Source organism: Salmo salar, chromosome ssa16 (genome assembly GCF_905237065.1).
Source record: "Salmo salar chromosome ssa16, Ssal_v3.1, whole genome shotgun sequence".
Lineage (NCBI taxonomy): Eukaryota > Metazoa > Chordata > Actinopteri > Salmoniformes > Salmonidae > Salmo > Salmo salar.
The window spans coordinates 70,831,557-70,846,373 of NC_059457.1; the positions used below are offsets into that span (position 1 = coordinate 70,831,557).

The 14,817-nt window shown below is 44.5% G+C and overlaps 2 protein-coding genes across 3 annotated transcripts; one reads left to right on the forward strand and one right to left on the reverse strand.

The window, feature by feature from the left end:
- The first annotated feature begins 371 nt into the window (after nt 1-371).
- LOC106574581 (complement C1q-like protein 2) lies at nt 372-1,503 on the forward strand. The gene is made up of 3 exons (XM_045696705.1): nt 372-441; nt 745-873; nt 1,091-1,503. Exons 1-3 carry the CDS (start codon nt 372-374, stop codon nt 1,375-1,377), a joined length of 486 nt encoding a protein of 161 aa, XP_045552661.1. The 3' UTR covers nt 1,378-1,503.
- Nucleotides 1,504-4,750: 3,247 nt separating this feature from the next.
- LOC106574563 (nascent polypeptide-associated complex subunit alpha, muscle-specific form) lies at nt 4,751-14,366 on the reverse strand. Of its 2 annotated transcripts, none has more exons than XM_014150545.2 (8): nt 14,210-14,366; nt 11,686-11,845; nt 11,217-11,418; nt 10,904-11,129; nt 10,459-10,568; nt 10,081-10,272; nt 9,525-9,636; nt 4,751-7,821 (listed from the first exon to the last, which is right to left on the reverse strand). In XM_014150545.2, exons 2-8 carry the CDS (start codon nt 11,778-11,780, stop codon nt 6,359-6,361), a joined length of 2,400 nt encoding a protein of 799 aa, XP_014006020.2. In that variant the 5' UTR covers nt 11,781-11,845; nt 14,210-14,366; the 3' UTR covers nt 4,751-6,358. The 2 variants fall into 2 exon arrangements, with proteins under 2 accessions (XP_014006020.2, XP_014006019.2); XM_014150544.2 differs by lacking the exon at nt 14,210-14,366 and adding an exon at nt 13,489-13,749.
- Between the last annotated feature and the right edge of the window lie 451 nt (nt 14,367-14,817).

Here is a 14,817-nt window from a genome sequence, read left to right on the forward strand (position 1 = left end):
ACAGGTTTATCAAATTTCAAAGAAGCATAACTTAATTATATCATATTATATGCCGTTTTGAAGCTGAGTCTGTACTTTTATAAAATGTAAAAGAAAGACAATCTTGAAAATTGGACATAAGCTCACCTTCCTGAGTTCAGTCGCATATATATTTTTTTTTTTTTATTTAACCTTTATTTAACTAGGTAAGCCAGTTAAGATCAAATTCTTATTTACAATTACCCCGGCCAAACTCAGACACCGCTGAGCCAATTGTGCGCCACCCTATGGGACTCCCAATCACGGCCGGATGTGATGCAGCCTGGATATATGAAATCATTCTGCTTAAAACAGAGAGTTTAAGCATCAGTTTACTAATCTGTCTTTTTGTAATGGTAGCCTTAGAGGCCAGACTGAATGCCAGCGAGGGGATGGTGGAGGAGCTGAGGAGAGAGAATGCAGGTAAACTCCATGGAGCATATAATGTAGGCCTACAACTGCACATCCTTGTAATCTAATGGAATGGCTGTTGGGCTGTTGGCGAATCAAAGCGCGTTTTATTTTTTGCTTCATGGCCCGAATGCGTTTGTAATATGATAAATGTTGCAGATTGCGTCTTTGTTTTTCACTTAAACCTTTTGTTAGGATTTCATTTCCATGTTTTTTTTAGGTGATTTTTGTCTTCATCAGGATCATATTATGCATTTTACCATGTTTGTATTTGTCTTCAATCAGTGCTTTTAATTCCCTCCTCTGTGTTCATAGACAGACCAAAGGTGGCCTTCTCTGCTGGTTTGACTAATGATGCATATGTAGGACTCTTTAATAGTATCACCACACTAGTATACAGAAGGGTCATCACCAACATCGGCAAGGCCTACAACCCAAATACAGGTACTGAACACACTAAGACCCCCTTTTCACCTTGTATTCAAATGTGACCTGGGATCAGATCATGTTCACATTAGACATCTGCTATCAGACAGGTGTACGCATGCATTGTGATTGTGTTATCTTTATCCCATATAGAAACATGTAGACAACCAGCGATTCCAGCGTCGCTAAGTGTCTGTGACAGTCTATTAACTTATTTTACTCTCCTCTGATGCAGGTGTCTTCACAGCACCAGTGAGAGGACTCTACTACATCAGATTCACTGCCATGGGTCTCAAGGGTCCACAGTCCATAGGTGCCTATATTTACCGTAACGATAAGAGTGTCATGTTCAATCACCAGGACAATGACAATGGACATAATAGGTTCTTGTCTAATGCATTGACTCTAGAGCTGGAGGCCGGGGATGTGGTCTACATGCGTCTCCCGGTAAATCAGGAGCTCTATGATGAAAAGTCGAGTAACTACAGCACCTTCAGTGGCTTCCTGCTCTTCCCTATGTGAAGGGAGCACTCTGATGTGAGTTTGAGATCAGTAAACGATCGAGATCATTTGAACCATTGACGTAAAGCGACTCCTTCACTCCATCCAGGCTTTTGCTTGTATTTTTGACAGTGAGAATTGCAGAGGAAAAAGAAAACAAGATAATAAATAATCATAAAAATGAATGATTTATTTGATTTGAAAATGTAAAAGGTTGTTCAATTCATGTCGATGGATATGATAAGAAGTCCAGACCCCTCTTTGACCAGTAACCAAATCAAAGTGTGAAGTAGTAACACAACAATGGTGCTTGACTTAGTAGTGGTGTTCAAGGCAGTCTCAGGTTGACATAAAACAGGCTGTGTCTGGCTCTCCCGCTACCGCCCCACAGTAAGGCCTCCGCATCAACACAAAACAGCCTCTTCATCTTTGTCGCTCTTGGTGAACATAACTCAGAGGAAGTAGATATCACGTGGCAATCGAAAAGGTTTGGTTTTGGGTCTGGTACTGTTCAGTTTATACAGGATATGTTACCCCTTGGCAGCATTATCAGAAAGCACAGAATTGATTTTCACTGCTATGCAGATGATACACAACTTTACATTTCTGTGTCACCAGAGAATTTTAGCTCCACAGATAAATTATTAGACTGTATTAGTGATATAAATACTTGGATGGCTCACAACGTCCTCCAGCTAAATCAAGACAAGACTGAGGTACTTATTATTAGAGCCAATTATTACAGAAAATTTGGCTCACATTTTAATATACGGGCAATAAAGATAAAACACCAGGTAAAAAACCTAGGTGTCATTTTAGATTCTGAACTCAATTTCAAATCACACATTAGGAATGTGACCAAAATAACTTTTTACCACCTGAGGAATATTTCCAAGGTGTGGCTGTTTCTCTCTCAGGCTGATACAGAGAAACTCTCTCCATGCTTTTATTACAAGCAGACTACTGCAATGCTCTCCTGTCTGGTATGCCCAAGAAAGCCATTGGTCAACTGCAAAACATACAGAACGCTGCAGCACGGGTACTGACCAAGACCAGACGTAGAGCACACATCACATCAGTCACTGCACTGGCTGCCTGTGAGTGCCAGAAGTAATTTAAAGATTATTCAAGAGGGTTTTTAAATCAATCCACAATTGTGCACCCCAATACATGTCAGACATGCTTTTAAGTTATGTACCCAGTAGGTCCCTCAGGTCCTCTGTCCCCAAAGCCTAGGACCAAGAAGTATGGAGAGGCAGTTTTGTAGTTATTATGCCCCCAGCCTCTGGAATAGCCTGCCAGAGAACCTGAGGGGGGCTGAAACTGTGGACATAATTTAAAAGAGATCTTTTTAGTTTTGCTTTTCCTATGGGTGCATTTTAGTTGTTCAGTCTTTGTTATTATTTTTCTTAATCCTCCCATTTCAGTTTTTAATGAATGTTTTTTCCTGTGAAGTGCATTGTGTTGCATTCATGTCTGAAATGTGCTGTATAAATAAAGCTTGATTTAATTTGATCTAAAAGGCCCTGCTTAATCAAAGGCTTTATTAATTAAATCTTGTGACTGACACAATATGATCCTACATTTACAGTACGTTGTAATCTCAAAGGTTTCCCCTCATGCTTTAAACATCTGCATAAGCATCTGACAAGATACACTATATATACAAACGTATGTGGACACCCCTTCAAATGAGTTGATTCGGCTATTTCAGCCACACCTGTTGCTGACAGGTGTATAAAGTCAAGCACACAGTCATGCAATCTCCATAGACAAACATTGGAAGTAGAATGTCCTTACTGAAGTGCTCAGTGACTTTCAACGTGGCACCGTCATAGGATGCCACCTTTCCAACAAGTCAGTTTGTCAAATTTCTGCCCTGATCAACTATAAGTGCTGTTATTGTGAAGGTGAAGTGGAAACGTCTAGGAGTAACAACAGCTCTGCCGCTAAGTGGTAGGCCACACAAGCTTACAGAACGGGGCCGCAGTGCTGAAGCGCATAAAAATCGTCTGTCCTTGGTTGCAACACTCACAACCTAGCTCCAAACTGCCTCTGGAAGCAACGTTAGCACAAGAACTGTTCGTCAGGAGCTTCATGAAATGGGTTTCCATGGCTGAGCAGCCACACACAAGCCCATGCACAATGCCAATCGTTGGCTGGAGCGGTGTAAAGCTAGTCGCCATTGGACTGGAGCAGTAGAAACACGTTCTCTGGAGTGATGAATCACGCTTCACCATCTGGCAGTCCGACAGACAAATCTGGGTTAGGCGGATGCCAGGAGAACGCTTCCTGCCCGAATGTATAGTGCTAACTGTAAAATTTGGTGAAGGAGAAATAACGGTCTGGGGCTGTTCTGCATGGTTCGGGCTAGGCCCCTTAGTTCCAGTGAAGGGAAATCTTAACGCTACAGCATACAAAGACATTCTAAACAATTCTGTGCTTCCAACTTCCAGGCAACAGTTTGGGGGAAGGCCCTTTCCTGTTTCAGCATGACCATGCCCTCGTGCGCAAAGCGAGTTCTATACAGAAATGTTTTGTCAAGATCGGTGTGGAAGAACTTGACTGGCCTGCACAGAGCCCTGACCTCAACCCCATCGAACACCTTTGGGATGAATTGGAACACCGACTGCGAGCCAGGCCTAACCGCCCAACATCAGTGCCCAATCTCACTAATACTCGTGGCTGAATTGAAGCAAGTCCCCGCAGCAATGTTCCAACATCTAGCGCAAAGCCTTCCCAGAAGAGTGGAGGCTGTTATAGCAGCAAAGGGAGAGGCCAACTCCATATTAATGCCCATGAGTTTAGAATGAGATGTTCAACAAGCAGGTGTCCACATACTTTGGCCATGTAGTGTATAACATCATAGCCCAGGTTGAAATGCAACCTTTCATCGCAAGAAGGAGAATGCCAGAGTTGTCACTTGTACTGGATGTCTTTAGGCAGCTTCAGTATGTGTGTGTGGGTGTGTGTCTCTCTACCTTTGAGACGTGACCCTCCCTTAGGGGCGATAATGGCATTCTCCATGACAACGGCCGCATGACATCGCCGCTGCCCTTGAGGGCCAGGACACGTCCTCCGGGGGATCACCGTGGAAACACGATAGGGTCAGAGGTCACCCCCCGTCACCACCCCCCCCTCAGGTGGTGAAAAGGATGAAGCTGGAGGAGAGGAGTGTATCCCAGCGCTCTGCCCTGGTATGGTAGTAAGAGGCTTTAACCACAGGCTGCATCTGCTCTGGCTAGGTCTGACTGTATGTAGCAACTGCTGCTTGGCGGCTGTCTCTCTCGAAGGCCAGAGCTAAATCAATATACTGTGGACGCACTCAGCACCCATGCATACTGTTACGCAGTGCAGCCTTCGGGCAGGGGTACAATATGTTAACAGTACAAGATTTAACACGGTATATTCTCAGTTTATTCTGTAGTGTTGCACTCTGAACAACAGAATGCATAACAAGGACATTTTTCACATCATGTAGATTTAACATTACATATCTTCCTGCAATGTTCTAAACATAGCTCCCTGTAGCATATCCTTGTGAAATACCAACCATAACTCAATAAATGGACAATATAACAAGGCTTGAACTGAAACACACTAACGCATTAAAAAAAAGTAGAACCAGTAAAGACAAAGAAAACAAATGATAATTAATGCTCTTCTTAAATATCTGGATATGTCAATGCTAATCATTTATCAAGTGTGGATCACAAAACAGCTCACTCAGTGGTTCTGTACACGAGTTAACTGTGAAGTGTGCTCCTGCCCTCCAGTGGTAAAAGAAAGCAACACTTTAGTTGATTATGGCTTATCATATACATATATATATACACATATATATAATGCATGTCTGGGGGAAAAAATAGAATTATCCACTCAAAGGTGTGATACGTACAGAACGAGATGTAACATTTTAAGTCGTCATATTTCAGAGCTCTGTCCTTGACCGACAAAAAAAAGGAAAAAGATAAGAGATTACATATTATTTAATCTCGGTTTTGGCACATTTCAACACAAATGAGTCAACAGGAAACTCCATGTACAAAAATGTAGATCCCATAAATACTGTACTACCAAGGTCAAATAAGAAATGCATCTTCACATAAGTCAAACATCTTAATAACATAAGGCAGCACTGCCTCCAAATAATACAAGTAGCATGATACAAAAAACAAACATTCAGTGAACATAAAATGACCTGTACACTAACCAAACTCTTGGATGAAGTCTTGTTTTTATAACGTGCTGACTCCCAGTGCAAAACAAGGGGCCTGGGCTCCTTTGGAATTTGTCAGTCAATCTCTAAGTGGGGTCCATTTGGAGGTCGTGTGACTATGTGGTGGCCGGCTCTACTTCACTGCAGTTGCCTCACCCTAAACAGGAACTTCCATTCACAGATTTACTAAGAAGCCATTATGGCCCCTGTAGGACAAGAGACACAAATATCACCAGTTTAGATTAGGTCCTTCCTCCACCAGGTCACACAGAGTGTGAGCACAGAGGTATTCTACAGGGCCATATACCACATACACATGAAGATAACAGACAAACACCAAGGTGTCTGAGAAGAATACCAGCCTGGCAGGATTGTTTAGAAAGGCGTATGTCGCCATTTAATGTAACAAATGACATCTTTCCAGAGAGAAAAAAATCCCACTGTAGAATGTACACACTTACATAAAGATATGCCCTTCCCTTTGTTCCTGTGTAAAGGAGTGGAGGCTGGTGGGATGAGCTATAGGAGGAGGAATGGAATGGTATCAAACACATGGAAACCATGTTTGACTCCATTCCATTCCACTCCCACCAGCCTCCACTGGTGTAAAGAGTTCACCTGTGGAACATGTGAGGTTCACAGAGAGAGATCATGAAAGTTAAGAATGGCAACTTTATGTATAGAAGCAACCACATCGTAGTACGATAGGGGTAACCAATGGTTCAGCTGTGGGTCCAATCCAGTTGCTACACTGGCAAATTTTGCCAGCATGTCATCACTGTGTCAGCGCAGGTCAAAATCATCACTCACCGCATTGGTTAGCGGTAAGGCGGAGGAGGGTGAGGAGCCGGAACGGGAGGAACAGGGGGGAAGCAAGTCTGGTGCTGGCCTTCGGGCGGACTGCGACTTACGGACGGCTAGAGCCACAGCCTGGGCAAAGCAGGAGGGGATGGCGGTTTTTCTGGCCAGGGCTTTGGCTGCAGGCACGTAGGGTTTGGGTGAAGAAGAGGCGTTTGTCTGATTGTCTCCCTCTGCTGGTTCACAGAAGGTACGACTCAGCGTAGGAAGAGAAGGGGGAGGATAAGAGGGAGGGCGGTGATTTCTTCCCCCAGGAGGCCTCAATCGTAACTGGGTCGGCTCCGTCTCCTCCACCTCCTTATCATAGCACACAGGGGGAGGGGGAGGAGGGAAACAGAAACGGTCCTCTTCGGCGTCCATCACCAGACTGAGCTTCCGGAACGATCCTCTGCTCTCTAGTAGTTCAGGAGTTGAGGTCACCTCATCTCCAGGTATTCCATTGGTGTGGGCCAACAGGTCAGCTGCGTATGGGTTGGGTATCTCTGAGAGTGAATCTGACTCCTCTGGGACTTCTACCTCTAGACTTTTCTGTAGTTCTGAATCTAGACTGTCTGTGGGTGATTTGGACTCCTCCTGGGCCTCGATCTCTGAACTCTCCTGCTTGACTCCCACTGGTGAATTTGGTGCGGTCTGGTAAAGCTCGCTAGGACTAGACACAGTTGGAGGACTGATGACCCAGTCAGTAGAACCTTCTGGAAACCCTGGAGGAGAAAGTTTAGAATCCATATCAGGCTCTGGGGTGGATCCCTCAACCGCTGACCTCTCCAGCAATACAGGTGTCTTCTTCATTGTCCGGTGGTGCTCCAACCCAGGCTCAGCAACACCATTAGAGGGTTCATCAATGGTTTGTGCTGGGTCTAAGGCCTGGGTCGTCGCCAGGGTCGGGTCCGCCTCCAAGCCCCTCTGCCCCATCAGGGACTGCCCTCGGGGCACCACGGTGAAGGTGGTCAACCCCTCCCTCAGACCGGGACTCCTCCAAGCCTCACCAGGGGCCTTGGCCTTGAGTTGGAGTAAAGTGAGGGGGCTGAAACCCTTACTTCCACCCGACTGTGTCAAGGACACAGGGGAGCCTCCATTGGTGGAGTTGACGGGTCTTAGGGTTGGGAACGAAGGATGCTTGAGGTTGGCCCTGGTTTGACAAAGCAGGAAAGGGGTTAGCGTCTCCCCTAGGATGGGAGGGGAGGGAGGGCAGAGAGGAGAGGGATGGTAGGGATTGGAGGGTGGAAAGGTGCTAGAGGGACGAGAGGTAGTGGACGGGGTAGAAGGGGGAGTGGGGGGCACTCGGGGCTGAGTCAAAGGGCTGGAGACGTTTGGGGATGAGGATGGGGAGTCCAGGTCCTCCTCACACTCTCCCATCTCCTCCAGTGTGTAAAGTGATACTCCATTCCCTGTAAAGACAGAGAAACTGTTAGGATGTTAGGTTAACCTAGAATAGAGAGTGGCTGGTGGTTTGAGTAACTGAGGATTGCAATATAGGAAGTAAGGGTGCAAAGATGATTGTAGATTAGATTGAAATGAGTACTAAGGTGGTTGTAACTCATTTTAGACAATACAGACAGCCCAGTTTGACAAAACAAGTTAATCAAAGCACTTTATTAAAATCGAATGAATACATTTGCACAAGGAATAGCAACCTGTGTCTGACTTAGAAAACATTATCTCCTCAACAGACGTAGTTTAAACTATGATTGAAAAGAAAGAGGTGAATGGAAGAAAACATGTCAATTGAGGAACAGAAAAACAACAAAGAAAACAGAAAAAACACGTTTGAGACAATAAAACCTAATCCCTTCATGGTTTAATTCAAAAGTAAACTTGTGAAGTATTGTACGTCATTTACACTGAGGTGTGTATCGTATGAAGCGTCTCTTCAGAAGGCACAGTTATGATATGGCAGGAACTAAATCTGTGTTACTGTACTGAGAAACCTACCATCTAAACCCAGAGAAAGGAAACAAAAAGGTTACACAGGCGGTAAAAGCAAACAAAATAAACAAATACAACATAAATAAAATAAAGAGCTTATAAAGACTACCGAGTGACAAACATGACAGTTCAAAAACCAACATGGTGGAGAGAAGGAAGAATCGTTCACCACGGGGACAAGAGGAGAGTGGAACAGAAGGAGCAGGAGGAGCAGCACAGAGGAAGGAGGAGGAGGAAAGGAGGTGGCAGCTCTCACTCGCCGTCTGCAGGGGAGAAAGAAGGGACACTGCTTAGAACAGTGGTCTACAATCCTGCTCAGGTACCAGGATTGAAAAGTACCGCCTACTGGGAGCCCTAATCTGTGATTAAACAGCCTAAAGATGAACACCACTGCCAAGGAGAACCAACAGCCAAGCAGGACAACCAGTCAGACAGGGAAATAAGTCAACAGGAAGAGCCCACTAAAATATTGACCACTAGAGGACAGGTGAGACACCATATGCAGCACGTGATTCTACATGAGCCTACCCTCTTAACTCAGGGATGGGCAACTGGCAGCCCATGAGCCGCCCCCTTTTTGTAGGTCCGCGGAACTACTTCAAAAAAGGAACTCAGTCGGGGTTTCAACTTACTGTTGAGAGTTAGAATAATAATAGAATACACAAGGTGCAATTTCGAAATGCGTTTGTGCATCAGCAGTCACTCAATTAGCCCACATCAGCATATTATTTTGTTTATTGGTAAATTAGTCTAGCAGCTAGCCATATAAACTTGTTGTAAGCATGGTGGAATTACTGACTGGGGTGGGGCCCACTGATCATCAGTTATCATATAAAAAAAACATTTGCCTCCACCCTATGGCAAAATGTGTAGAATTGCAGGAAATGTGGTAAAACTTCATTTCTCTCTCTGTCCCATGGCAAAAATCGCAGAATTGCAGGAAATGAACTTCAAAACGTAAATTGTTTAACTTTGCGGTCATGAGTCGGGCCGCTAAAATGTTGCTCGCAAGGTGGGGAGGGTGTATGATTTGGGTATGCAGACCCATCATGATAAATTCTGTTTTAAATTCCCATCAAAGTTGCCAATCCCTGATCTAACTCAATTTTACAACAGTGAGAGACCATTCAGATTACAAGTCAACTAGTGATTCAATATGACTGACCTTTGATCTCAGTGTCCTGGGGTGGTCCTTTGTGGGTGTTAAGACAGGAGGATGGTGGTGGGGGGGCACAGGGGGGTGGCGGGGGGGCTCTCCTCTTCTTCCTAGATGTCAACTGGAAAACACCAGAAACAAATACTGGTTTAACCCAGGATCCTTTAAATCTACCATACATTCTCACTGTGGTCAGGGAACAATGATTTGGAACCACTAGTTAAAGTCTAAAGTCCACGGCTGAGTCTCAATAGTATTGACATGCTTCCTTTTCTCTATAACCACTAAACTCGCAGGGCATAATCAGGCAATCAAATCAGGTGAAGTCAATATGGTGGAAGGCTCCCCTGTCCTTTCACATATAGAGCCCCAAAGCGGTGTAATAATACCCATAAAAACCTTGCTGTCAAACAAGGAAATGGTTCCAATCGTTTTTCCAATAGGGGATTTTAGAACCACTTAAAATAAGGGCTGTGTTTCGTGCAGGCTTAACAAAGCGAAGGAAACCATGAAAGAGTATCGAGAGACAGCCCTAAATCCTACTCCCTAATCACCTGTCACTCACCGGCTGGACATGGAGGTTAGCAGGGACGCTTTGGGAGCCTGCCATGGGGGGCATGGGTGCCTGTCTTTTCTTGTCCATGGTGTTGTCCATGGGCAGGGTGTTGGAGGAGTGGACACCCAGGGAGTTCATGCTGTTGCCGGCCACCCGCTGGTTTTTCAGACCACGTGAGGCCGGGGCACTCACTGAGAGACCCTTTAGAAGAAGACCACAGCAAAAAACACATATCACAAAGCTTTGTCAGTGTACACTGAAATCCTACCACACACTCAAATCTAGCACGGCTGGGGGAAAAAAAACAACTGCATTCACAGATCTAGTCAAAAAGGTCTAAAATCTACTTCTTACACATTGCTTACGTACGACAGTAAAATAAAGTACCTTTTCTGGTTTCTTCTTAATTCTCCTGAATAATCCCAACAATCCCCTGTTCTCCTTCTCATTCTGCTTCTTCTCTTTACTCGGTAGGGGGGGGGGTTCTACAGGTGCTTCTAGGGGAAAGAAATAGCAACGACAGATGATTGAGAACTGGCATTCTAATGAAATGTGTTCATTGCCGAAATGTTGGGGCATTTTCAGACATTTTCGTTAAGTTCTGTACCCTCGGGGGGAGGTAGAGTGATAACCACTTCATAGCTGTTCAAGATTAGAAAAAGACATCCATGTTAGCATTTTCCTATTTACAGTATACGCACACTATGCACTCAGTGGGTAAATAATATTCTGTAGACAGTCTCCAAAACACAGTTTCGGTATGAAACAAGTACGTCATCACTACCAGCGCCACCAAAACTCAAAAGCGGAGTAACATAAAAACATGTCTCACCTGCCATGTCCTTGGCGTATAGTTCCCTTAGTCCATAGTCATCGAGGGACCTGCTCAGGTTTAAAGGTCCTTCGGAGTCGTTGGCTCTCAGTAAAATGGTGGACTCCAGGTCAAACTCACACTTCTCACACACCGCAGGCAGGAGCTGCTCCAGAGGGACTCTAGGATTGACCCTCACAACGGCCTTATGGTTCTTCTTGTAGTTGATCAGCAGACGTACAGTGACCTATTGGAAACAGTATCCCTTCAGTACATAAAGTGACCTAGGTTGGAGATTGGCTAGTGTGTACAGATGCATTTTGTCAGTATTTACCTCTGGCACGTACGGCCTCCTTATCTTCTCCTCTCCCCCTTTAGGTTTCAGTAGGATCCTGTGAGGCTCCATGGCTCCAATCAGAGAGCTGGGTTTGAAGGAGATGTCATTTCTATTGGCTGACTGGAGTTCTATGGTGAAGTCAGATGGATTCAGGTGGTACTGGGCACAGAGTGTGACCAGTATGTCCATCACGGGTTTACTGTAGAGATACAAACACAGTGCAGGTGTACTACATGTGTCCACAGTATAGAGATATATTCATGGTTTAAAACTCATTTTAATGGTGTTCAAATATAAAAGGAATCGATTTATATTTAAGTCATTTAGCAGACGCTCTTATCCAGAGCGACTTACATTAGTGAGTGCATCCATTTTCATACTTTTTTCATACTCAGTCAATCCGTTCCAAATACACAGCATGACTTTGTATGGCTCCAATGAAACATTCTGGCTGTATGCCTCTTACCTCCCATGTACCGTGGCCATTTTCTCCAGGCCTCCTGGTAGAACCACTGCAAGAGTATGCTCCCGCTCCAGTGGGTTCTCCTCCTTCTCCTCCATGGACCTTCCCCAGGGGTCTAGACGCGACCAAAGTCTGAGACTTGACTGAATCTCAGGTGAATCTCCTAACAGAGGGACAATGTCAACATGAGGAGAAGAGATGACATCCTGTGAGAAGCGGATGTCACAGTCAACTAAAAGTGTCACCGTGGTACAGGACTTACACTGCATGGCCAAAAGTATGTGGACACCTGCTTGTCCAACATCTCGTTCCAAAATCAAGGGTAATAATATGGAGTTGGTCCCCTATTTGCTGCGATAACAGCCTCCACTCTTCTGGGAAGGCTTTCCACTACATGTTGGAACATTGCTGCGAGGACTGGCTTCTATTCAGCCACAAAAGCATTAGTGAGGTCGGGCACTGACGTTGGGCGATTAGGCCTGGCTCGTAGTCGGCGTTCCAATTTATCCCAAAGGTGTTTGATGGGGTTGAGGTCAGGGCTCTGTGCAGGCCAGTCAAGTTCTTCCACACCAATCTCAACAAACCATTTCTGTATGGACCTTGCTTTGTGCACGAGGGCATGGCCATGCTGAAACAGAAGAGGGCCTTCCCCAAACTGTTGCCACAAAGTTGGAAGCACATCATCTTCTAGAACGTCATTGTATGCTGTAGCGTTAAGATTTCCCTTCACTGGAACTAAGGGGACCGATGAAGGGGCCTAGCCCATGAAAAACAGCCCCAGACCATTATTCTTCCTCCACCAAACATTACAGTTGGAACTATGCATTGGGGCAGATAGCCTTCTCCTGGCATGCGCCAAACCCAGATTCCTCGGTTACAACCAAGGACAGACGATTTTTACACACTATGTGCTTCAGCACTTAGCAATCCTATTGTGTAAACTTGTGTGGCCTACCACTTCGCGGCTGAGCCGCTGTTGCTCCTAGACATTTCCACTTCACAATAACAGCACTTAAATGTTGACCAGGGCAGCTCTAGAAGGGCAGAAATTTGACAAACTGATTTGTTGCAAAGGTGGCATCCCTTGAAGGTGCCACATCGAAAGTCACTGAGCTCTTCAGTAAGGCCATTCTACTGCCAATGTTTATCTATGGAGATTGCATGGCTGCATGCTCGATTTTATACTCCTGTCAAAAACAGGTGTGCCTGAAAAAGCCAAATCCACTAAATTTGAAGGGGGCGCCCACATACTTATGCATATATAGTCTATCACAGATTAAGTCTTGCCTGGCCCTGACCTCTGAGGACCTGTGTGAAATGCCTTGTTCCTACTCTAAAAGTACTTTGGAGATGGCATTAAAATGCCTGAGAGGAGCCCCTCTGGGCCTAACCGATAAACCCTTCCCATCCCTTCATGGTCTCTGAAAAAAATAAAAACATTCATCACCTTGTAAAGCTGGGGCTACTCACACGTCCAAGTGCTTGACATAAAATACTTACGTACAGGAGGTACGGTTAATTATACAATGTTTATGTAGATGTGAAATCTAAAACCACAGTCGTCCTCCGTTTTTTAGACAAAAACATGGACATATCCTACAAGATTTACACAGCAAGAGTAAATACATTTAAATTGTTTTTAATATGAAATTGTCACCAGACTTGACCACCTGACAATTACTGGATTTTGACTGAGTGCGTATTTGACACACTAGTTCGAAATGAAATGCTTTAATGTCACTTCCATGTGCTTTTATACTACCTTCCGTTTAAAAATACAAACTACAACAGCAGAAGTCTACTTACGAGACAACATCGGAACGGCTTTTCTGGACACGTTCGTCAAATAAGAGAGACCTAATATTCACGCACACAAACGTTTAGTGGCACGCGTAGTTGACAAAACTGAGCACCAGCATGCAAAGTGTCAAACCCCTAGTTTATATCAGACAACCCCAGACTATTTAAAGAAGTGAGTTCAACAATGCATGTCTTCCTCCGCAGCGGTGAGTAAATGTTCGTCACCACGTTCCTATACTGTAACACGTGAGTGCTGCTCTCTGGAATGCGTTGCTAGGAAGCTTTATAGTTCTAGGACTCCAACACTTTGGGTATGCCTGCCCTCCACTCAATGTGGAAGAATATGCTGGGGGCTCCTGTGAACATCTAAATGACTTAACTAAAACACGTTTTACTTTATAGCCATTCTGTCCTGTCCTCTTAAACCAATACAAAACTGAATGATAGTGGTAATCAGGGCATCTAATTGAATAGGTTAAACACTTAAATTCACATTTTTTTCTCTCTCTTTAGAATAGAGCAAATATACTCAGAATAGACCAAGCACATAATTAAATGCAGCCATGCCTGGGCCATGTTGGTCAACTGGCTAATGCCAACCAGAATAGGCTTTACTCCTCCAAGAGCGAGACGGATTAGTGCTCTCCAAGCCCTGTCCCAACATATTGTCCAGCAGTTACACAACAATCAAATCCACAAATCAGTTTCAAATAGACAATGTCCTTACCTCTCTCTGTCCAGAAATGAGATATCTTCAATCAACATGACTGTCATTTCACCACCATCGTGGGAGAGAATTAGAGAGAGGGAGAGATCCTTTGCTCTGTAATCCTTGTTTAGCAGACAGCCTACTGCACCTTCTGGCCCTGCCCAGCCCTCTGACATCACAGACTCTGTCCTGTCTACACATATACACTACTGTACTATACAGCCTACTGGAACCTAAGGGCTCCTATGGCATTATTTCAACTGGGTGAACCCTCCGTAGTCCCTTTAATTTGTAAAAACATTTCTAGTCTTAGTTACTGTACCCTTCTCATCCATCTTGGACTAGAGACTATACAGTATGGTTTATAGGTCTGCGTGCTGCCATCTTTGCATCGTCAGTCATGTTGTCCTGTGTGGTGATACTTTACTGAAGGTAACCCATTCCGATTTCTGTGTCTACAATGCATTCACATAAATGGGGAGGACTGATCTGAGGTGTATTCATTAGCAAAACGTTTTGCAACAAAAACCCTTTCCTCCAAATGAAAACAAGAGTTTGTATTGTACAAATGCATGTACAGTACCAGTCAAAAGTTTGAACACACCTACTCATTCAAGGACTTTTCT

Bases quoted from the DNA above. Each gene is read 5' to 3' on its own strand.
- LOC106574581 (XM_045696705.1), top strand. From the start codon at position 372: ATGGTAGCCTTAGAGGCCAGACTGAATGCCAGCGAGGGGATGGTGGAG. The intron at 442-744 runs GTAAACTCCATG...CTGTGTTCATAG, and splicing joins GCTGAGGAGAGAGAATGCAG to ACAGACCAAAGGTGGCCTTC. The intron at 874-1,090 runs GTACTGAACACA...CCTCTGATGCAG, and splicing joins GGCCTACAACCCAAATACAG to GTGTCTTCACAGCACCAGTG.
- LOC106574563 (XM_014150544.2), bottom strand. The intron at 10,569-10,903 runs GTGAGACATGTT...TCTTTCCCCTAG, and splicing joins ATACGCCAAGGACATGGCAG to AAGCACCTGTAGAACCCCCC. The intron at 9,637-10,080 runs GTGAGTGACAGG...GGTGTTTTCCAG, and splicing joins CTAACCTCCATGTCCAGCCG to TTGACATCTAGGAAGAAGAG.